The sequence below is a fragment of the Malurus melanocephalus genome, unplaced genomic scaffold, assembly GCF_030028575.1.
Source record: "Malurus melanocephalus ecotype Western Australia unplaced genomic scaffold, MMel_1.1 scaffold_209, whole genome shotgun sequence".
NCBI classification, from domain to species: Eukaryota; Metazoa; Chordata; class Aves; order Passeriformes; family Maluridae; genus Malurus; species Malurus melanocephalus.
The window spans coordinates 1,138,809-1,162,312 of NW_026623441.1; the positions used below are offsets into that span (position 1 = coordinate 1,138,809).

A 23,504-nucleotide genomic window follows, 5' to 3' on the forward strand; every position below is an offset into this window, starting at 1 on the left:
AGTTCTGRCTCTAAGAAATCTTAGCTGTCTTCCTTCCTAGGGGAGAGATGAGCGAAATACCTAAACACCAAAGGCTTTCTTTAGAACTGGRATTAGAAGTCTGTGTTGCATTGTTACAAGTTCTGTTTTGGACAATTAATGTCATTAGTTGTGTCTACATGTAGATCAGTTACTGTTTTGTGTAACTGGATGAAATTCTATCTTTATGCTTAAAAGAGCAGAATGTGAATTTTTATCAAGTTCACTTTATCTTTTTAATTAAATTGCTTMATGATCACTTGCAGAATATTTCTGTTTCATATAAAAGTTGTGATGACGATTGCTTTTCAAAGACCAAAGGATGTTCTATGAAGTTTATTAAATCTTTGAGTTTAGTCTCCTCCATAGTTTGCCTAAGTGAAAATTAGTACCTGGGCACAAAGTAAGTTCCAGGAGTAAAATCCCTGAGCTCATGTGCCCTCCAGAACACACAAGAAGCTGAGTGCAATCATTCTACTTCCTCATCTGATGGAAAAAAATGTATTCAACAGAAAAACCAAGAATAAAATGTGTATTGACAGATTTTTGTACTCGTGTTTCCTTCCTCCCTGGTCAAGCAGTGCTGTGAGAAGTTAAGCTCACTGTATTTAACTACAAAAAGAAAAAAAAATTAAGGTTGCGTCCTTCTATCACAGTACATAAAAGGTGAAAGAGAATTGAAGATTTATGACTGTTACTGTGAGACAAACCAGTGTTTTTTGAATGCTACACAATGATCATGTAAACAGTTTGAATCAAAAGTATGAAATAGTTCCTTTGAGCAGTCTCCTTACAGAGCAGCATGGCAACGAAGAATACAGGAAATAACTTCTTAAAGGCCAAGGCTGCTTACAACTGCAGCTTGCAATAAAATTTGCTTCTCAAGAAGGTGTAGCTTTGGGATACTGATACACACTTGGTGAAAGGGCATTGTGTCATTGTTTTAATTAATATTTGTATTTCTGTCTTTAGGCAAAACTTGAAATCTGTGCATTGAGGGATACYGTGGCCATATACCTAACACCTGAAAGCAAGTAAGATGTGCTGTAATGTCACTTTTTGCAGTSTAATGGAATCCTTGGTAAACATGTGAAAACACATTATATAAATCTAGAAAGAAATTTTGCTTCAAATAGGATATGTGATTTACTAAGTAAATATATGAAAAACAGATGACTAGCAAGATTTTATCAGTTGAGGGAAAATACCTTACCTTTTTGTTGTTTTTTACTTGGACTTTTAGACCAACTAATATTTGCCACCAAAAATAAAATTTGTAAAACTTCTTAACAGCAATACAGCTGCTGAGGATAATTATGCTAAAGCCAGACACAAGGAGACATTGATGAGTTTTATCCAGTTTTTCACAGCAGTCTCATAAAGCATAAAACAAATAACCTGCCAGTTGCATCAGAGAGGTTACAGATCCAGATACTGACAAGGTCCCCTTACAGGGATACAGAGAATTAGGGCTTCTGTAATACCCTACTCCTTCTCCACACACCTAATCAGGGAAAGGGAATTCAGCTTCACATTGTCTCCTGGAATCAATGCCTTCAAAAGGCTTTCAGCAATTTATTATTTTTCACTGAGGTTCAAGATCAAAGATAAATAGTTTGGGACACATGCATTATTATAAAGGGAGAAGGAAAAGCATTAGCACCATCAGTGGTTGATGCAGCCAAGACATGTAAAAACAATCAGCAGTTTTGAGTAAAATTGATTGATTGAAATTTCTATGTGATTATGTTGAGGATTGGATATGGGCAGATTCATTCATTRTTTTAATTACTTACACTTCTTTTAAGACTGGCATTACATGTCCCTGCAGGTGGCAATTTGGTCACCTTACCTAATCAACAGCTTTGAAAGAGACATTGCAGGGCTTAATGTGTCTTCATAGATGGTGTCCTRTGGTGTCACTGCATTCCATTTCAGAGTACTTATGTCCTTATTCTGAGTGTCTGATAGTGACTAAGGCCTCTGAAACTACTTTGGYTCAGGTTGGATAAAATGGAATTGATATTGCCTGTAATCATCATCGGATAAAACACATTGAACCCTAAAAGCTGAAGCTTTGTAGAGGTTTTTTTGTTCTTGGGCTTGTCACTAATAGTAGGTACAAGTGACCACATTAATCTTTTGCTGTCACCATATTTAGCTTTTACTGACAAGACTCTACCTATCTGTGCATTGTTCCCTCACTTCTGTTCCACATCTGTTGCTCAGAGTGGGGTGGGARCCCCATCTTTGGAGCTGCTCAAAATTTGACTGGATAATGGCCCAARGAAACCTCCTCTAACCTTGAAATTGTCCGTACTTTGTGAGCAGGATTGGACCTGAAGACTTCCAGACATCCCTTCCAACCTAAATTGTTCTTTATTCTGTTATCTGGATGCAAACCTACTGWAATTCAGGCACCCTTCTGAAAGGGAGAATACAGTGATCTGTCTRCTAAGCACAGAAAGCCAAAAATCAATGTTTTCTCTCTTCCTCATCCACTTATCATTTCATCATTTAGTCATTTAGTTTGAGGCAGAAAGCAAGCTGGCCACTATCTGTTAATTCAGCAGTCTGGGATGTCAAGCAGAGTCTTAAATCAGCTGCTGATTTAACATTTCCTGTTGATGTATAATGTATATCACATTAGGAATGTTAAGAGACCTGCTTGAAGTCATGACTCCTTTATGTTCAATTTCCRCATGAATGTCAGATCTCTGGTAAATATTTTGTCAATTTATTGAAAAAAGAATGGATAAAATAAAGCATCTCTTTGTAGAATTTATAGAGAGAAATGTAAATGCTGAGTTTTGTACTAGCAGAATGAGTATTTTTGTTTTGCTCGCAGATCAAGCTTTAAGCAAGCTTTGGAAGCCTTGCCTCAGCTCTCAAGTGGAACTGACAGAAAGTGAGTACAATGCACCTTCTTGTCTCCTTTATGGYGTTTGGAGCCATTGCTTTTTACTTTCATAAGAGAACTGTGTTATAAGTGGGTTAACTTTCATTGTGTTTGACCCTTTGGAATTACAAAGCAGAAGCCTCTCTGGACATTTAAGTTTGGTCCTTGCCTTGTTCATGGCCTACTAAATTRCACTGAAGAGCCAATGGCTTTGTGACATATCCTGCTTGCCCACCCTGGTCTTGTCAGTTCAGTGTAGTTTGGTATTTGTCTTGTAGTGTCAGTCTATTTTAGCCTTCCTYGTTAACCTTAAGGTTTCTGTGAGTTCCCTTGTATTTTATTATTGAGTTTAGCAGCAATTTAGAAAATGGCCAAGAACAAAGTTCAGGCTTTTGCCAGCTGATATAGGGGGAACTCTCAAAACTGGCATGTTTCATTTTAAAAACAARTAAGGAGAGTCTGTGGCTCTTTCTTAATATCAGGAGGAGAAGTTTTGGGTTCTTCCTTTTCCACCATAACCGCCTTTGACAAGCAGGTTGCTTTGCTGCATCCAGCCTAGTGTTTGGTAGTCTATTTTAGAAGCACAGCTTAATAAAGAGTGTTGTGGTAAAACTGGGATGAATATATAATGAGCACAGTARTGTAAGTATAGATGGTTTGAACTGGAGGTGGGTTTTATTGTACTTTCCTGAATCAAATCAGTTTGCACTTAACAGTCAGAATTTAGAATATTTTGTAGACACATAAAGAGAKTGTTTGTGCAGCTCATGGTCTGTGGGCTGTGCCTTCTTCCAGATGTCCTCTGTCTAGTCAAACCTACTCTTCGCTAGCCACAGGAAATCTCAAGATACCTCCTCATCTTACTTAGCTCTTGTGCTTTATTAAAGTTAGAAATCAGTTTTGAGTAAGGAGAGATCTTTCAACTCAAACTTTCCAAAACATCTGTAGAATTTGTTATTTTCACTTAGTCACAAGSATCTGAGCTTCATGAGACAGATGAGAATCAAGAACTGCATCATTTTTATATCTGCCTCTGAGCTGAGCCGCAGACAGTGCAGAACTTGTTCTGTTTTCCAAGGTCATTACATGACAATTGTCACTGTTCCAGGCAGCTCCTTGTAATCTACTTGTATTTGTGTAAAATAACGTATTTGTGCTCTGAGAGCTGTTTATGTGTGTTCATTCACAATCACTGCTACGATGCTAAGCATTGAATGTAGACATGGTCATCTTCCAGAGCTCATGGTGCAGAAGCAGATACTGATTTTTTTGGTTTAAGTTGCTGTTCTTGGGCTAGTTTGGTTTTTCTTTGACACACACTGTAGTTTTCTGTTACTGGGTGTTCAGTAATTTCAGCATGCCAAAAAGTTCAGGTGATAMATGTCCCCCTTTATGGCTTGTTTTTGAAATAGGGCAGAAAGTTTGGAGATCATATTATTCCCTAGAATAACGAGAAAATAAAACACCCAGCCAAGACTGTAAAACAGCTTAACACATCTCCACTGTTACAGTAAATATTTTCTACAACCGGCCCATCAACACCAATGCTCCTACACCTGTAGTTTGGGGATTATAATAAATGTTATCCACTGCACCAGGTACCTCCTTTACAGCTAAGTAGGTGTTAAATTAACCATTGTTATGTCCCCAAATGAACTCATACACAGTTTATATGTAGCAGACAAAAACTCATGGTTGGAGGTGACTTAATGTTTCTCCTAGAACAGTCATACTATCTTCTGATCTTTCAGCATGATACTTAAGAGAAATCTGCAAAATACCTTCCAAAGACAAAGCTGAGAACTGAAATTTGCAGTTCAGCTACACAAGAAAAGTAGACAGTGTACCTGAAGTTACAGACAGAATAGTCAAAAYTTGTGGTAATTGTTCCCTTTTCAGAATTTCCTCAAGTTGTAACTATTTTCCCTTTGCAGGTTGCTAGAAGAGCTGCTAAACAAATTCAAAAGCAGCATGCACTTACAGCTGACCTGTTTTCAAGCTTCTTCATCAGCCATGATGAAAACATAGACAACAACACAATGCAGACGAATGTGCTTAAAAGTCACTTTTTTTTTTTCCTGGACTACTTCAATTCCTTTGAGCACCCTTAAGAAAACAAATGGAATTCCACTGGRAAATAAACTGAGATACAACTTTTTCAGTAATATTATGGGGTGTCCTGCTGAGTGTGACTTCTGTTCCTACATACTTTGATAAAATGGTGTTCTGTCTACTGTGCTTCACTCTGTGGAGGGAATTAAGTCAATTCTGTTTACATACACTTGTTCGTGAAGAAATATTCATCAGTGTTCTGCAGTCTCAGTTTCACTTGTTAAAAATACATTGAAATGTATTTTTAGCAAATGTCACCTTGAATTTGGGTATTACTCATGCTGTTCAGTGTATCAATCTGTTAATTTCTAGATGTAGAATGATACTGAAGTGACTGGAAGACTCAAATTCTATAAACTATCAAAAACTATGTAATAAGCATTGCCCCCTGGAGTTAACTAATAACTGTCCAGATGCCATATTAAGTACTCTGCTCCTTTTGCATTTAAAAACGTTAACTTTTTTTTCCTGTTCTCACTTACAGTTTTGGTGTTTCTAAGCCTGATTTCTTGAGGGGCTTTTATTTCCTTGCTTCTTTTTAATTAAACATGTTGCTGCCTCTCATGTTTCTCCCTTCTGTTGGAATATTGATGGTAACCTTAGCATCTGATATAAGCTCTGCTTTCGTTGGCAATAACAGAAATGCATGCAGAGTTTATAAGATCAGTAGAAAAACTGTCCAAAGAAAATATTCTTTGTGCTAAGGAGTAGAATAGTTAATAGCTTCTCATATATAAGGAGGAACACAGTTTATAATTTGTTTTGCTTCTTCTTTCTTGCTCATCTTTTATTCTTACAGGCCCACTAGCACTGTCTTCCTCTTGTTAGTCAGTTCTCTTTTCTTCTTTTCACCATTAGTTATTGGATTTTTATGGGGAGAAATAGGGATTCAGGGGAACAGTTTTGTTGCCATTGTTTTGGGGGTTAACAAGTGGGTTTAATTATATAACTGATATTATGGCTTGGAATTAAATAATGCAAGTAATAATATATTCTTTCTGTAATTACAGTTATTTTGAGTAAATCATGCACTAGAAATAGTGCATCGTTTTCAAGTAATTTTTTTTTATGTCAGCTCCTTTATTTTGCCAGTTCAGTTATGTGCTTTAAAAATACAGCATACAATTTCTAGAATATGTCATTTTGGATAAAGTTTGATGCACATGTAGTTACTTGTTAAAAAGTTGTGTGTAAGTAGTAGCAACATATTGAATGGAAGTGTGAGACTTCAAATATATGTCATTATCATTAAATMCCTGGAGCAATGTTAAGTGTTATCCATTCTAAGGTGGTCATGGTCCYAGCTGCTGATATTAACTGAAATAGTTATCCATTTCTGGAAAAGATTTGACTTCAGAATAATAAAATATTAAGAAATATGGTCATAAGCACTTCTTATTCCTCACTTTCCAAGAAATGCGATTTCTTTGATATTTGCCAATCTACAATTTCTGTATTCCTGTCAGACATGTTTTAAGTATTGAAAAGCTGTTTGTACTAGGTTAACATACATTCAGACATATCTTTATTGTGAGATGAGATCATTCTCTTACTCATCTTTTATTGCAGCAGCTTGTTGCTTGTCTCTGAAACCTGGTCAGACTTTAGTGTACTTGCTTCTCTGAAGTAACTTACACCKGAGAACATCACACTGAGGGCAACAAGAATAATGTGGAATCCATCAAAATATTCCTTGAATTTCATCTGATATGAATAAATATTCACAGTGAAGTCAGAGCACCATATTTGAATAAATGCACTTTGTGGATTAGGGAAGTCAGCAAGCATCACACTGCAGCTGGAGTTATTGGAATCCCCTGGCGTGGAAGGAGAGTTGGGACTGCTGAGGCTTCATAGCCAATGTACAGCAGGCTGCAGTTCCTCTGAAAAGATGATTACAAAAAACAAGAAGTGGTCAGTGTGGCTTTTGCAATAAAAAAAGCTGTTAAAAGGTACAATTAGGTTTAAAAATTGTTGTTGAAAGTGGGAAAAGACACGAAGACCACATTAGAATATGCAGTCGGTTATGGCTTGTAGAGAAGAGATGCAGCAAGGAAATCAAAGGAACAGAAGTGAAAGGCTCTGACATTTAAAGCAAGGGTAAATGCTGAAAACAGTACAAGGGAAAATAAAGTGAATTATTTCATGAACTTTGAAGCTCTAGAAAAATATAAAATCAACATAAATAGAAAAAGAATTGTCATTGAAATAAAAACCTAGAGAGCTTTATTTCTCATATATGAGAAAAATTTAGGGAGTAATAAGGCTGTAAAATACATCTTACTGAAAGAAGGTAAAGACTTACAGGAAAATTCAAACCATAATAGGCTGTGTTGAGATATRCAGGCTCTAGAGATGTTGAGGCATTCTTCTCTTACTGTATTTTGACATTTATTTTGAATAGTCATGAGTASTTCAAGAGGTAGGCAAAAAGGAAATAAAAAACAAATGCTGCATCAATGTAATGAGAACAACACAGGAAAAAAGAAACATTTCAATCCCCCAGTAAAGTGATGGGGAAAAATAGGGGAAAATCATTACATATCTGGGGGTTAACTTGATGGAATAGCTCAAATAAATAACATGAAACAATGAAGAGATCCTGTTCCTTCTCACTCGCAACATGTTTTTTTTAATTGACACTCTTTAGAAATCATCTATGAAATATGCTCATAGTGCATCATTGTCAAAGTCAGACATCTTCCTATAGCTTTTTAAAAGCCACTTGATTTAACAATATAGAAAGAACCATACTCGTGCTACTTTTCATGCCTGTGACGAATTTCAAGGATAAGAATAGACATGAGATGACTGAGGATTGGGCAGGTCATATTGTGTGCTAAACCCCTTGTATCTTTTCAGGACTCCAACCAGTTTAATTTCCCTGTATGGCAACAGAGAGGGAAATAAGAAGCAGTTGTGCTTTGCAGGGGGCTTTTGGCTGCTCAATAACTTGTGACTGTTGGCCTTGTAAAACAGGTCCAGTCTCTCAACCTTTGCCAAAGCTATCACATCTCACTAAAGAAAGAGTACAAGAGTACTTTATGGTGAAGGTGAGGTTGATTTTTTTTTCTTCTTTTTTTTTTTCTTTTTTCTCCTTCTACCCAGGCAGCTTTTTGCCATCCAGAGCCAAGGAAACATTGCTGAAGCAATAGCATGTTTCCCTGCTTTATTGGCAATTAGTGAGATGCAGATAGAAGAGGCCCATGAAAACTTACATAATACAGTACAGAACATGAGGCTGGGGAAAAAAAGTTTAACTTAATTATTGCTTATTCTGATTCTACCTTATTTAAAAATGCTCATGGATATGTTCAGGAAGGAAAAAAAACAAGAATAAGGATTGTTGATATGAAGGCAGGTGTGATAGAAATTAATGTTTAAAAAATATCATAATAGAAGAATTTCATGGAGGTCTTTGATTGCTGAACTTATTAAATGACAAGCAGAAAGTCCCTCACCTGCAAAAGTCTAATACTTAGCTAAGCAAAGCCCTAGGAAATGTATCATAAAAATATTCCCCAACTTAATTCCTTTTAAACATTGAATGTACTGAAATTCAATTCCCTTCTAATGTTGAAGGTACTGTAGACATTTTCTGTTTCTAATCTAAGAGAAGATAGATTGCAGTTTCCTAGATACAGTTTTGGCCTCATGAAGAAGGAAGCTTCAAGAATCCTTTGCCATGGTTACACACARTCATCAGAGACAGTCATGCACAGGGGATTTATACTTCCAAACCTACTGCCAGACCACATTTAAGTCAACTCTAGCCAACAGCATTGGATGTGACCATCTAAAACACTCCTGAAGCGCTGTGTTTTCCCGGAGGATATCAAATAGTACAATATTGAATGAATCAATGGATGCAAATACTGATCTTTGTATCCAAACATGTTCCTGGACTCACTAGCAATGAGGGAGTTCACATGTTTTGCACACATAACTGCTATTTTTCTCTTAACATTCTATAGTATTTATAAAAATTAGAAGGAAAATAACTTTAACGTCATCCGAACACATTGTAATTGAAAATTGAATGCAGTAGTCCTGCTGAAGCCTGAGATACAAAATTCACATCTGGATCTTTAATCTTGTAAAGCTTTGGCTCTCTGGATCTGATTGATCAGGTGCATCTTATCCAGGGATAGAAGGAGAGACCCCTGAGGATATATAGCACCTGCAATCTGTTTCTGGCTCTTAGGAGCCRTAGTTCCTGCATGGCACTTGAAATTTTCACATCATTCAGGAGTTAGTAACATACTCTGACTACTGTCAAAACAAGCAGCAGCACATGCATAGTGAAGATGCAAATATGGTTTGAATTAGTCAGGCCTCCAGACAGGTTAAAATATTTGGAATTTGTTAAACATGATGATAGACTTCAAATAGGACTTTGGTCTTTCAGCATTTCTGGTCTAGCTGTGTAATTAGGGGAGTTCTAGGTGACTACCCTCATCTGAAGATAAAAATAATTGTAACTTGTAAATTCATTCAGAGGATTTTTAGGAGAGAATTTGGTGTGTTTACCATTCAAGGATTAAAAAAACAAATGCTGTTTGAATATTTATCCCTAGTTCCATTCCAGCCTGTCCATACAGTGATAAAGAGATGTTCAATTTACCTGCTRTGTCCTCATTAGCAGTTCTCCTGTTCTTCTGTATCAAGCATTAGTACAAAGTGTGCACACATGAGGTTGGCTGTAGTTAGGAATGCTTCTGCAGTGCTAACACAGGACACTGCTTCATTCAACATTCCTAAAGAAAGCCATGAAAAAAAGATGGTTAATTATAGGCAGAAATAATTTTGCACAAGCTGTGTTACGTGTTAAGAGTATTTTGGCTTCGTGTGGTTGACAGCCTGTTTTCTGACTKAGCGTCACTTACTAGAGTTTTTTTGGCATGAAATGAAAGGGAAAACTGGGAGTAACAGGGAACACAGTTTCATAAGGGAACATGATAGCCATTTCTGTCTTTACCTTTCTTAAGTTCTGATTTTACGCAGTGGTGCCAAGGATTAAAGAAGAGGTATGTACAATTCAGCTCCATTTCTCTTGTGTTGTTTTGAGCTGCAGAGCTCTAGAAGCTTGTCTTTAACAAATATGTTGAGAGCATGTCCAAAATGGTTTATTTATTTCAAAACAAGGTGTTTATCATGTAAATTATATACTTCTTTCAGTATTACATGACAACCCAAGGGGGCTTTCCTTTGGAGAGTCACCAGTGCAGCCTTGAAATCCTTTAAAATAACATGCCTTGGTAATTTGAGTAATTTATAGTGCCTCGGTGACATTTWTCACTGCACAGAACAGCTTTTGGAGCAGCAGCACTGACAGATCTGCAGGATTTTGGGGGGAATGAATGGGGGGACAAGGAGGGCTTCTGTATTGCACCCAATTGCTTCTGCTCTGGACATCCCAGAAGACAACCATCTTCCTTTCCCCACTGTTTAAAGGCTTTCTAATATGTTTTGTACAACTCTTCTGCARGCAGCCTTCCATGAGCTCAAGACCAAGCAAGGGAAATCTTCAGCCAAATTCCTTTTGAATTGGAAAAAATTAAACAACTTGAGGAAAAAGGARTAAGACAATGGAAAGTGGAATCCAGCCTTATTTGTAACAGATGCTATTAACACATGCTTAGTTTTTATAGCCTATTCTGGCAGCCTTTCACTTCTTCCTCCTGAAAAAACKTTTAATAGTAAAAGTTCATTGCTGATTCCAGGCAAGAGCGCACAAATAAAATGGGCTGATGGCCTCAATATAACTCATGAAAAATGTATTAAATACAAGTTAAGGATTAAGAATTATCTTTTCCTTTATTCCTGAAATGTGCTTGGGGATGCAGGCAGGGGGAAGGAGAGCTTTGCTGCGTGCTTCTGAGCTTTGATGGCACCTGTGTGGTGAAATTACTGCAGTGCTGATGTGACTGCAGATAACCAGGGGGCTCAGTGTAGACTCAAACCTGAAGCCCAGTGTACCCAGTTATTTCTAAATACTGGATCTAGAAACAACCACGAGAGTCTTCGTTTTGGTGGCACGGGGTTTCATGCTGCAGTAYTAATGTAGCAAATTTTTTGCAGCCACAGATTCTGCTTCGACCAAGTGGAGCACATGCCTCCCTTTTCTTGGTTCATAAGCAGATTTTTAGCACAGAATGTCAAATCAGATAATTTATAAAGTAAAATTAGCAAAATGAGACAGCCTTTCTCACTGCTCATTACTCACTTTTTCTGATAAATTTCACTCGTGTTAACTAGATTGTATTTCTGCTCACAGAGGGGCTTCCCRTTCCAGCTTATCTTTTTAGATATTCAGCAGATAATTAAAATTCAAAATGTTAACATGCTACTTATTTTTAGAACCTGACATAAATACAGGCAGACACAGGTTTGAAAATAAATTAGAAGAGACCAGAGAGCTCTGAATCATCGGGATAAAAAATGTTGGTAGGCACCTGTTGTGGCTCTCTTTGGTACAGCCTGCGCAGGAAAGGGAATCTCCGTCGCTGTCTCTTCAGACATTTCCACCCACCTGWGCCGGGGAACAGGAGAAGGTGAGATCTTGGTGCAGAAGGGGAGATTATTCTTTGTAATAATTTAAAATRCTACAAAACTAAATAAAATTAACCCCAGGAAAACTTTCTGTCTCACAAGGATAAAACCTATTCCATGTTTTGAAATTYCCAAAATCAGCAGCATAACTGCTGGTGCAATCTCTGAGGAAGACATCTCTTGCAAGCACGTTTTACCCKTGTGCTGCAGCATTGCCTGGGTTGACCTTTTAGGACCATTATTAAGTGTTGAGTCAAACAGGAAAACTGATTTCTAGCTCATGTAGTCAGTGGCAGCTTTACAACCCAGGTGGGTCATGGATTTGCTCACGGGCAAAATACACAATTTTTCTTAGCGTCTCATATATGTGAATGTTTGAATCTCCTTAGAAACCTTGATAAACTCCGCTCCGTGTGCCATGGGAGTGCACCACGTTCTGTGTGTGGTTTTCTGCTCTTGAGYGTGCTCATTGCCCAGTTCCACCTGAGCTGTGTTAATCCATGCTTCRGTCCAGCCTCCTGAGTGTACCTTGGACACCACCCATAGCACATCAGAACTTTTGTGTTCACTTTTCCAGCACCAATCCCACTGTTTCATGCGCCCAGCCTCACCAGCAGATTTTGGCACCTCAGATGGGATGTAGGCTGCTGTAGTTGTGCTRGGGTAAGGAGTCCTGATTCCCATGGTTTAAGCTGTGCAGGAAAGAACTGATGGACAGGAAGCTCCAGAAATGTCCATGCACAGCCCAGAAATCCAGCCACGTTCTGAGCTGCATCCAAAGCAGCGTGGCCAGCAGGGCAAGGGAGGGGATTCTGCCCCTCTGCTCTGCTCTGGTGAGATCCTGCTTGGAGTGGGGCATCSASCTCTGGGGCCCCCARTGTGAGAAAGAYGTGGACCMTTAGAGCAAATCCAGAGCAGGRCCACAAAGATGATCAGAGGGCTCCTCTGAGAGYGCCTCTCCTGTGGAGACAGGTGAGAGAGTYGGGCTTGTTCAGCCTGGAGAAAAGAAGGCTCTGGGGACACTGTCTAGCACCTTGCAGTGCCTAAAGGGGGCCTCAAGAGAGCTGGAGAGGGACTTTTTACAAGGATGTGCAGTGGTAGGACAARGGGGAATGGCTTAAAACTGAAAGAAGAGAGGTTTAGATGTTAGGAAGAAAGTCTTTACTATGACGGTGAAACACTGAAGCAGTTTGCCTGAAGAGGTTTTGGATGTGCCATCCCTGGAAGTGCTCAAGGCCAGGCTGGAGGGGGCTTTGACCAGCCTGGTCTAGGGGAAGGTGTCCCTGCCCACAGCAGGGGGTTGGAATTAGATGAGGTTTAAGGTCTCTTCCAACCTAAATAATTTTATGACTGAGTCTGTAAGTTCAAGATTTCTATGGTCAGAAAAAAAGGRGCCACGTGCTATTTGTTGCCTAAAGTGAGAATTGAAGACAGGTGAAGATGAACATTTGAGTTTTGAAGACTGAAGAAAGGCTGCAGCTAAGGGTTGTTTAAAGATGAACTTCTGACTTCTAAGAACTTCTGTAGGTGTCTCTTCACGGAGCTTATGTGCTCTTGAGACACACYGTTGTGCTTTTCTTGTGGTGTTCGGAGTGGATTCTGCTGCGGGACTGAGGAATTGCAAACCTGGAAACAGCCCTTCAGCTCATGGCTCTGAGGCTGCTGCGTCACCACCCTGTCCAAGGACTCCACCTTCACCTCGAACTCATCATCAGTCACATTGAGTCACTGAGCAGATGATTGCCAAACAAAAGAGCTGGCATAAGGAGAGGGTAGGGACAAGGAACACAATGTTGTAGAGCTGGATGGGTCTAGAGCAGCCCTGCCTGAGGTGGGACAGAGCRCCCAAGGCTCCCCTCCCAACATGAGATCAGCCTTGGTGCCTCCCTGTGACCACGTGTGTCGGTGGCACAGCAGAGACGCCACCCTTGGTGTCCTTCTGGAGCCGAATCTTCGCACGTTTGGGTGGCTCACACAGGACAGGCCATGCTTGATGCTGCAGTGCAGGCAGCAGTGCTGTCACTGCTCTGCCGCCCTCTGAACACACTGAAAACTCGATTTACAAACCCAGCGTAGCTTCTAGGGACACTCCGAGCCTTTGGTGCCTGACTCTGAGTGCTTTTTGCAGGGACAAACAGCAGGACTTGTGAAAGGAAGCACACACTGCCCATGGGCTTCGGCAGCCCCCAGATCATGTGGCTGGCACTGTCTGTCCAGCAGCAGGGATGTCCCTCGGTGTGCCACCGTGTCCCCTGGGGTGTGGGGCTGGGAGGTGGCTCAGCCCAGAGCCAGTGAGTCCGTGCCAGCGGCGGGGATGGCAGTGACACTCAGAGCCCGGGGCCTCTGCTCTACCCAGCGACCGCACCCTCCGAGGCTTCCTGCCTGCGGTGAATTGTGTCGAGTTTATCTGCGAAACAGATACTTTATAAGGAAAAAAAAAAAAAAAAAAAGAAGAAAGAAAAGACAAAAAGCCCCTAAAAACAAGCAAACAAACAAACAAGAAAACCAACTCATTTCTCATGAATGAAAAACTACTCGGTCTTCAAAAGCTTTCTCAGCCTTTCCGGGAGCAGCATGTCACTCAAATAACTGAAGAAATGTTGTGGGTTTCCTCTGTTTCTTTTGACCTTCAGTCTGAATAGCTGGCGTTTACCAAAGACAGTGAGTGATAAACACTCACTGATGAAAATGGTTCCGCCTTTCTGGGGAGCCTTTTTATCAGGTTGACCACTTTGGGAAGAACAGCTCACAGATTTTGGTCTAAGCTTGACAGCTCCATTGCGCTACAGAAATGAAGGGCAAGTCAAACACAGAACCCCCCTGCATGCACACCTGTATTTAAGAAAAGTAAAGCTAATACTGTAGGGCTGTAATAAACAGACTTGTACACGATATGGTCAGCCATGACTGACCACATGGGGATAAACACTCATCTAGAAAAGGGTGTTTGAGGCTTGCTGGGAGGTGTTGTCACTCTCTAACAGAGTGGTTTTCCCATCAGTCAGATCCAAGATGAAGTGTGTTTGCAAGAGCAGTCTGGTTGCTTTACYGATGTTGTTCATTTTTTTTGTTTGTTTCAGCTTATACAAATATGAGTGAATCTCACTAAATGACTCCCCTTTGAAAGTGGCCRATGGCCAATTTGCCATCRAACATCCTTCCTGTGCTTTTATCGYGCTGCAGAGAGCAGGGAGGAGAACAAAGACACAGTGGGCTGGTGGAGCATCATCTGAAGTGACTCACACCACGAAGTGTGGGCTTTTTGGAATTATGCCCCAAGTGTTTATTTCCTTCTATTCTTCATCTTGTTGGGGTTTTTTWATGTTTTCTTCCCACTTCCCCAATTTGCATTTTGTTTGGGCTTACATCTACTCAGTTCCCCATATTCCAATAAAACCCAATTGCTTCCATTTTGTCAGTCTAGGGGCTGGTCAGTCCTTTTGGGTTTTGTGTTTCATGTATTTTGCTTGGTCTTTCATTGGAAAGAGTTTTTTTTAGTATTTGATTTATTGGAAGGGGTGTTACTTGAGGGGGATTTTGCAGTGGCAGTGTATTTTTTAAAAAATAATTGCGCTTCTTACCAATATATTATTTCAGCTTGACAACGTAAGAAGGGTTTTCTCTCTGGCAAAACAGAATCTGCTTTACACAATCTGTTACATCACATTTGAAATTGTGCCGTTTTGGCCCTGGGAAAGAAGAMGATGTGCAGTGGGCACAATGCCAACAGGAGTTACATAGGGGCGAGCAAAGGTTCCATCTCCTCAGACCTGGCCCTTAGTAGACCTACCCCTGCTCATAGATACAAATTCACATCCTTTTGCTTTTATGTTTGTCCCACAGGATGAAAACTGAAGCCAGGACTRCTCTAAAAAGCACAAGGCCTTCCTGAGTGTGAGGAGGAATCAGCTCTCCAGCTTTATGGGACATCACCAGCCCTTCCTGTGTGCCTGGTGGAAGATTCCACTGCAGCATCCCTGCAGCTCTGACCACCTGCACAAGATTGTACCAAGGTGGTTTCTCCTCTGCTGTGCTGCTGTGCCCTTCCCAYCAGCCAGACAGATGAGGGGCAAGGGGTTGATTTACCAGACTTTTCATTTTCCTGTGGAGCTCTTGCCTCAGCAAAGCTTTGTGGGAATGAGTCCACAAAGGTGAGAGAGAGTGAGCAAATTTGGGTTTTTTTTTACAAGATCTAACTCCATCAGACACAGTGGGCATTGCTTTTTCCTTGGGAGGGAGAGTTTTGGTGCTCACTGTGCTCTCAAGTATCTCTCTAAGCATTCTGAGGTGCTGCCATTCCCTACGGAGCCCTTTCTCCTGGTATCAGCTGCTCCTCTCCCGCTCATGGTGGCCATGATGGCACTGTCCAACACATGCCTGTGTGTCCTCACTCTGTCACCTGCCCAGGGGACTGTGCAGGTCAGCCTGCATTTCTGGAGCCACTTGTGTTCCCTCATTCTCATTCCTCAGTGCTTCCCACCCTTCCTGGTGGCCCTCCAGGCAGTGGCAGTTTAGGGGGGAAGAGGGAATRGGACACAAAGGGAGGTCATTAAAGAGCCAGAGTGAGTGAAGACCTGTAAAAAATGAGGGAGTTAGGAAGCACGAGGAAGAGCAAGGTAGCCAGCAGCACCAAGGGCAAGTGCAGGTCATACCTGTGAGCAGTGCAGGGACACCGTTCCCCYTCTGACTGGGGAACCAGAAGCCTTTGGTGCCCAAGTGGGGTGGGKGATGCTGCCCAGGCAGCCAAGCCTTTCACCAGGATGACACAAGGAGGGAGAGCAGGCTGGGATTGTGCCCGTGGTGTGACAGGGACACCTCCCTCTTGCAGCCTGTTCCTCCCTGCGTGTCCAAAGGGCCCTGAGGAGAAGCAGGGCTACACAAGGTTTGACTCTGAGTGTAGGAACAGGCAACAAAGAAAGTGGCAATCCTTTTCCTTTTCCTTCCCATAACCTCCCCAAATGCCCCAGTGGCCTCTGCCTGCCCAAATTGACCAGCACAGTACGGTCACTTGTCACCCCCAGCAAGTGCAGAGATAAGCACAGAAAGCYCACAAATACATTTCATGGAAGCCAACTCAGAATAAAAGGCAACCCTTCATTTCAGGAAACCTCATTTTTCATTTGTAAAACACTTTCATTCAGAAAAAGGGGAGGTGGGGGGAGAAGCAAAGCMGGGCACTGCTTCTTCCCGACCATAGCAAATTCACCGTACAGCAACTTTCGGTCTTTGAAAAACGTAAAAATGGGGCAYAAGGAAATCCAGCACTTGTCTCTTGCATCCTAGTTGTGGTTGCTTATGATTTTGGGCTAAAATATCCCATGTTGKAGTCTGCCCCAGTGTATTTTCTTTGCCTGGAAATTTTAAGTAGTTGCTGATCACTTAGCTGGAAGAAAGTCTCCCCCGCTCCATGCTTCAAGAAACTTGGTGACCTTTTCCTCATGTCCCCAGGCTTTGGAAAAAGGACTTGCAATGTGGCAGGATTTTGGCTTGTGTGTCAGGAATGTGCTGCTTGCCTGCAAAAAACCTCCATCCAAATTTTGCCAAGTTATAAACCTCTGAAGAAATAAATCATCTTGCTCACAYTCTGTAGAGCTGGATGGCTAAAAAAAAACCTCCCTAGATTTACTGCAGACTCAGGGCTCCCCATGAGCCCCCTGAGGTCTGCACCTGAGCCCTCCTCCACAGAGCTCTGTGTTGCAGCCCTGGGGAGTGGGGTTTGTTGGGGTGTCTCCCAGGAGGAAAGTCCCACTGCCACCAGCCCCATTTCTGTCTCCTTAAGCTTAGGGAAACCCATACAAGCCAAGGGAACCCCACACTCAGGCACACAAACACTGCACAGACAAGCCCAGCACTGACATTTCTTACATTTGTCCATGTGGCCTTCACGATATTCTCCTCTGTCTGCATAACGCTGTGAGTGAAGTGCAAAGCAGGAATAAAAGAAAAACCAACCCAAGCAAAGAAGCAGCCTGAGACTTGTGATTAAAGAGATTTCCTCCAAGAGCTGAAGGCGAGGTGCTTTTATCAGCAGGCTTTGTAAATAAGCGGGCTTGTAAGTGATGAGTGGGTTTGTAAATAAAGAGTTTGAGTTTCTGACAAGCTGCACACCCACCACTTCAGACAGAGCTACAGTGGTGACCAGCACCTCAGAGTGACAGCCACGAGGCCTTTCTGTGTCCTGAGACCTGTGCCAGAACCATCCCTGATCTCTGCTCTTTCCCCCTAGCTTGCCACAGAAACCTCTCATGTGCTACACTTCTATTGCTCCTTTTGCATCCTCAGAGGTACCTCCTCTGGGAGGAGATGTGGGAAATCACTCCAGTCAACCCAAATCCTTATTCAGAATTCTGGCATTCTCTCCTTAATTAGGATAATGGATGCAATTGCCCACAAAAAGAGGTTGSTGGGGCTTGGGGTTGGTTGGTTTTAATTTGATACTTGGTCCAGCCAAAAGCAACTCCTGTAGGGTAACCCTGGGCCCACRCCTGCCTCTCACAGCCACCCCACAACCACTGGACACCGTCCCACCTCAGAGTCCTTGGGAAGGTGACAGGTTGGAAATGGATGCCTCAAGCTTCCCCACCAACACCACATCCCTGCACGCTGTGTTGAGGCTTCATCTCTCATCTGCCTGTGAGCAAGGACAAACAGGGAGCAGCCCCCTGGGAATGCTCCCTTCACCACCAGCTGGGACAGCTCTGCCTGGGAAGGGAAATACCTGAGACTGTGAGCTCATGAGGGGGAGTTGTGGGGCCTTCCTGGAGCTGGGCACCCCAAGGGCTCCTTGCAGCAGCCCTGAGTACCCTGGGCAAATAAAGGTCAGGTGCCTAAGGCTGTAAACGGGTCCATGGTGTGATTTCCAGCACTTGTAGGCATATGACTCCATTCAGAAAATGCTGCCCATATTTTTTCCTTTTTTGCAACTATCAAAAACTTTAATATTTTTCTTAACAATCCTCTCATTGTATTCTTTTTTCAAGGTGGTGGAGGAGGGATCTAGTTAGTAATGTTTCCATTCTTCTGCCACTTGCCCCATTGACWTAGACAGGAAGTTTCTGAGGGCAAGAAATGTCATTTATTAGAAGCCACTGCAGCCACCTCCGTTTGGTGTCTAGACAGTAAAGCAGAGGAGAGCATTAATAACAATTGAGCACTCAGACGCCTGCAAGGTCTTGCTTGGTGGTCTCAAGCTCACCTTCCAACGAGGTGAAATCAAACATGTGAGTCTTTCGAGGGTTTTGGTTGGGTTTGGGTTTTTTGGTGTCTGTTCTGATTTTGACTCCAACATGAAGATGACCTGGTTTGTGTGTGTCCTCTGTCACACACGTGTGCTCACTGTGCCCTGCTTCTATTAACTGAAGTAGGAGACTTCATAAAGGACGTGCTGCTTTTTCAGAATTTAGGCTGTTACTGCTGGAAAAATGAAAATCAGGTCGATGCTTTAAGGTGACCAACATGGAAAGATGTYCCTTGCTTTTAAATTCCTTAACTCCAAGTTAAAAACAGATAAACATTTCTTTTTACCTCTGCTTATAACCMTATAGGCCAAAAACTCATGTCCATGTGGATCTTTTCTAGGAAAATGTTCCTGTTGTGAATCCCTGTTCATTTTGCCACAGCTTTGTAAGAATGCCAAGACAAAAGAGAAAGAAGCCCATTCCCCATGTTTGTGTGCTCTGAATTGCTGTCTGGTTCATCAATTTGGGAATTCTGGAAGAAAAAGCAGCCCCACCTCACATCACCATGATGTGTGCCAGGAAAGAGCAGCAGGAATGCTGTGGCTCCTCGGGACATTTGGTTGGTGGGTCTGGGGATCTGCTGAGTTTCACACAAACCAAGAGTCACCTGGAGCTCAGGTCAAACCAGCATTGCTCTCTTTCCTTCCTTCTGAGCATAAGTTTTGAGCTAATGTCCTTCCTGCCATTGGACACTCCCTTGAAAAGACTGCAGGAATACTCCATGTTCTGCATCCTCCTGCATTGCAGGGAAACAAACCTCTTAGCTCAGCAGCTTGGCTGTGTTTCTTTAAAAAGTTCAGGGGAAAAAAGAAAGAAAGAAGAAAAACAGCAACAGGAGGGAGAACACTAATGAAAACACTCTTGGTGTATCCCTGGGGAAAAGGAAGAGCCCCTGGGTTCATGTGAGGTGGCATAAGCCCCACACAACCATGGATGGATGAAGCCTGCTCCCAGCACASCCCTTGCAGAGGGATCCCCACATCCCTGAGCAGAGCAGCAGCTCCAGCTCGGCCAGCAGCACTCAGCACTGCCAGCACCCCCTGCACACCCCAGAGCTGCGATTCATTCAGCGACTGCTCAAGTAAAATCAGGACAAATGGGGACTGTCTGTAAAAGGGCTGGAGCAAAGGCAAGTGGCAGCTCTGTTCTGCTTCTGAGTAAGTCTCCTGTTTTTAGAAGGAGCTGAGTGCTGCACACGCAGCCCCTGAGCTGCCACCAGCGCCTGCCAGGGGCCCCAGCGAGGCACAGCTTTCCCTCAGCCCTGCCCAAGCACCCAAACCACACTCCAGCTCCATCACACAGGACCAGCCCCAGATCCTGCAGGGAAGGCTCCTGCATGCCCTGTGCTGGGCTTCCCTATGGGCACCCACGGAGCACAGCTCTGGAGAGCCACGAGTGCTCCCAGTGGGCTGAAGTCACTGATTTTGGCAGGGGTGAAGAGGTGCCCTCCCCACCAGTGAGCCTCCTTTACATCAAATTCAAGGCTTCTTGGCTCATCTCTGGCTGCTCCTCCAGGGACAGAGGTGTCTGGGCATCTCCCCAGCTCTGCTGAGTCACCCGCACTCATCATGGCACAGTGTCCACACCACACATTTAATTTTATTTTATTATTTTATTATTTTATTTTATTATTTTATTATTTTATTTTATTATTTTATTATTTTATTTTATTATTTTATTATTTTATTTTATTTTATTTTATTTTATTATTTTATTTTATTATTTTATTTTATTTTATTTTATTTTATTTTATTTTATTTTATTTTATTTTATTTTATTTTATTTTATTTTATTTTATTTATTTTTCTTGTTTCTTGGAGGTTTTTTCCCCCAGGAAAGATCTTAATTAAATCTTGCTTTGCCCCCATCCTTTGCTGAATTTAAAAAATAAAAAAAAACCAAACTAGGCAACAAACAAAAGCCCAAATTCCAAATGTCACAAAACTCACTGTTTCTTCTGCAAGACAGAATTCTTATTGTCCCACAGCCCCAACTTATTGACAGGCAGAGGGAAAGCAGACAGACCTGTGGCAGCAGCGGGAAAGGAAAAAAAGCAAACAAGAAACAAAAAACACAAACACTTCCACTTGGGATACACTTCCCAGGGTGCTGCTGCTACGAGCATGGCCTGGGCTGCAGAGCCATGAGGTGCTGGGGAGGGTGGGGCCAGAGACCTTCCCACCCCCTAGGAAAAAGGCTTTCCACATTCCATGGGGCTGGGAAGGGATCTAACATGGGAAGGGCCATACAGACGCCAAGGAGTTTGTTTTGCTGTCAAAGCCAAACMAGCACAGGCAGTGACAATGCAGCTGCTGCAAAAACACAAACATCAGTGAGCCACCTGGCCTCCCTCGTCAGCCACTGCTGCTGCGTTACCGGGAGGCAGAAGCAGTGAGAATAAACCAGCAGTGAGGAAGGAAGAGCTGGAGGTAGCCCCATCCAAACTGGGTAAGAGAAAAAAACAACTTTTTTTAAAAAAAACTCAGTGGTGTGAAGTTCCTGGTGCCAACCACAGAACAAAAGGAACTGCCCTTTGGTATAGGTAAATGTGGTCAAGCAGCTGTTTTCCGGCTGGCTCCCAACAGCAGTGAGGGTTTTACCTGCAGGTGAAGCATCCTGGGCCCTCYCAGCGGTGCCCAGCTGGAAATGGAAACGGACACAGTTTCAAACATCCAATCCCATCAGCTGTGGACATGGTTTGAGAGCATGGGAATGGCTGGAGCTCTGCAGTGCGGACATTTGCATCACACAGCCATGCACGTGTCAGCTTTGCTTTGGGCACATCCTGCTGTGGGGCTTTTTAATTTTCTTGAGAGATTTGGGCACTCATTTAGTGGTATTAAGGCATCTCTGACTGCATAGGAAACCCTCTGCTCTCCTCTCGCTGTTTTCCTGGGATGCCCTGTGGCTGGTGTGGCAGGCTCTGTCCCCCGAGGCACTCAGCGTGCCCAGCGTGGTTGCACTCTCCAACATCCCAGGAAGCGTGTGCTGGCACTTTGTGTGTTTTAAAATGTGCTGTAGCCATGGTAGCTCTTGGCTGTTTGTTACATTCACTCTGCCACCTTCTCCTGGACTTTGTGGCACCACGCAGAGCTCCCAGCTGGAGCCACCAGTTCATGGTGTGCAGTGACACAGTGACATTGTGCTCAGTGACACAGAATTGCCCATGCACTGTGCCAGAGAGCTTGTAGTCTAATTTGAACCAGGACAAGGCACAGACAAAAAACTCACCAAAGGCAACATGGGAACATCAGGATGGGCCAAAGRTAATGCCAGTTCAAGTCTGAGCTTTCCCAGATTTACAGTCCTGTGCATCTTTGAAATGACAGAGCTAAGACCAGAGTATATCCCCTCTGTTTCAATTGCCAAAAATGCTGCACCTCAGTTCTGCCTCTCTCTCCAGACCCTGACTGAAAGGTTAAGSCACCAAAAGGCTGGAATTATCTATGGGCAATTTTCCTTTAAAGTGGGTTCTGATACAGAAATATTTTCTCCTCATGCAAAGTCATCTGAGGTGGTCAGGAGGGAATCAACATCCTATGGGCTGTCCTACAGGATGGAGCACCCGGAATCAGTACAGGCGGCCTTTTTATCTTAGTAATGAAGGAAAGATGAGCACAGGCAGGCAGAGACAGAGTACGGCGCTGTCAGACACTTGTGGGTTATCACTCCTGCTGCAGCCATCAGCASAGCGTGATTCACTTCTGGAATCGCYGTGGCSCAGCCCCGCAGCCAGAGCGCCCAGCCCGGGGACAGCGCGGAGTGAATCAGCCACGGGCACACTGCTCTGGGTACGAGCCTCCTGCTGCCAGGGGACAGAGAGCGACAGCAGCCCGGCACTCCGGGGGGACAGACCGCCATCTGCAGCCTGTCCTRTCCCCTTTAGCTCCGTGTCACCCCAGCGCCCTGGAGCGCCGGTCCCTGGCACTGAGGGCGCTCCGCTCCCTGAGCCGGGCACCGCTCCCGCGGGGGCCCCGTCTATTCCTGTAAAGGAACTGATGCAAGTAAATTCTGACTCGATATTCCCACCTTTGCTTGACAAACAGAACAGGGAAATGCCATTCACACGCAAGCCTTCCTCAAACCACCTTGTTTTCGCTAGTCGCTCGCTGCCAGTCACAGTGGAAACAACACCACTTCCTCCCACRTTCTTGTCAGTGCCTAGACCCTAGTTATTTGCTTTAATTGAATTAGCCAGCCCATTGCTTTTTTGTTATCCTATACAAAGCAGCTACGTTCTGCAAACACCTTTGCCGGAGTGACTAAATCAGACGGTGAGATAATTATTTCCACCACAGTTGCTTCAGTTCCAAATTGGCCATCAAAACACAGCAAGTGGCTGTGAGGTTCATGGGATGTCCTCAGCAGTTAGGCAACACCACGGACCCGCTCCCAAATAACTGAAGTCATCTCTGATTATTAAAAAACTGACCTTTTTTGTTTGCTGTGGCATCTCAGCCTACAAAGTCAGTGGAATCAGGATTTTGAGCCTGTATCCCAGCCCTGTCCCACCCCAGCTTCTTMGATTATGTTTCTCCAACACCTCCGTTTCCACTAAAATAATAGTTATTCTGTTGTTGTTACCGCTTTTCGTCATTAACACGATCGCACACAGCTCACAATATTCCTTAGAGAAAAAGGGAAACCTTTGCTTTAATCACCAGTATAAGAAGTGATAAATGGCC

The 23,504-nt window shown here is 42.9% G+C and overlaps 1 protein-coding gene across 2 annotated transcripts in view; it reads left to right on the plus strand.

The window, feature by feature from the left end:
- EXOC2 (exocyst complex component 2) overlaps positions 1–6,417 on the plus strand; it is a 147,316-nt gene extending 140,899 nt beyond the window's left edge. For both annotated transcript variants that reach the window (XM_057373901.1, XM_057373900.1), the window contains exons 26-28: positions 991–1,052; positions 2,867–2,926; positions 4,852–6,417. In XM_057373901.1, coding sequence (XP_057229884.1) covers positions 991–1,052; positions 2,867–2,926; positions 4,852–4,945 — 216 coding nt within the window. In that variant the 3' untranslated portion in view covers positions 4,946–6,417. The remainder of the gene's footprint in view (positions 1–990; positions 1,053–2,866; positions 2,927–4,851) is intronic.
- The last annotated feature ends 17,087 nt before the right edge of the window (positions 6,418–23,504 follow it).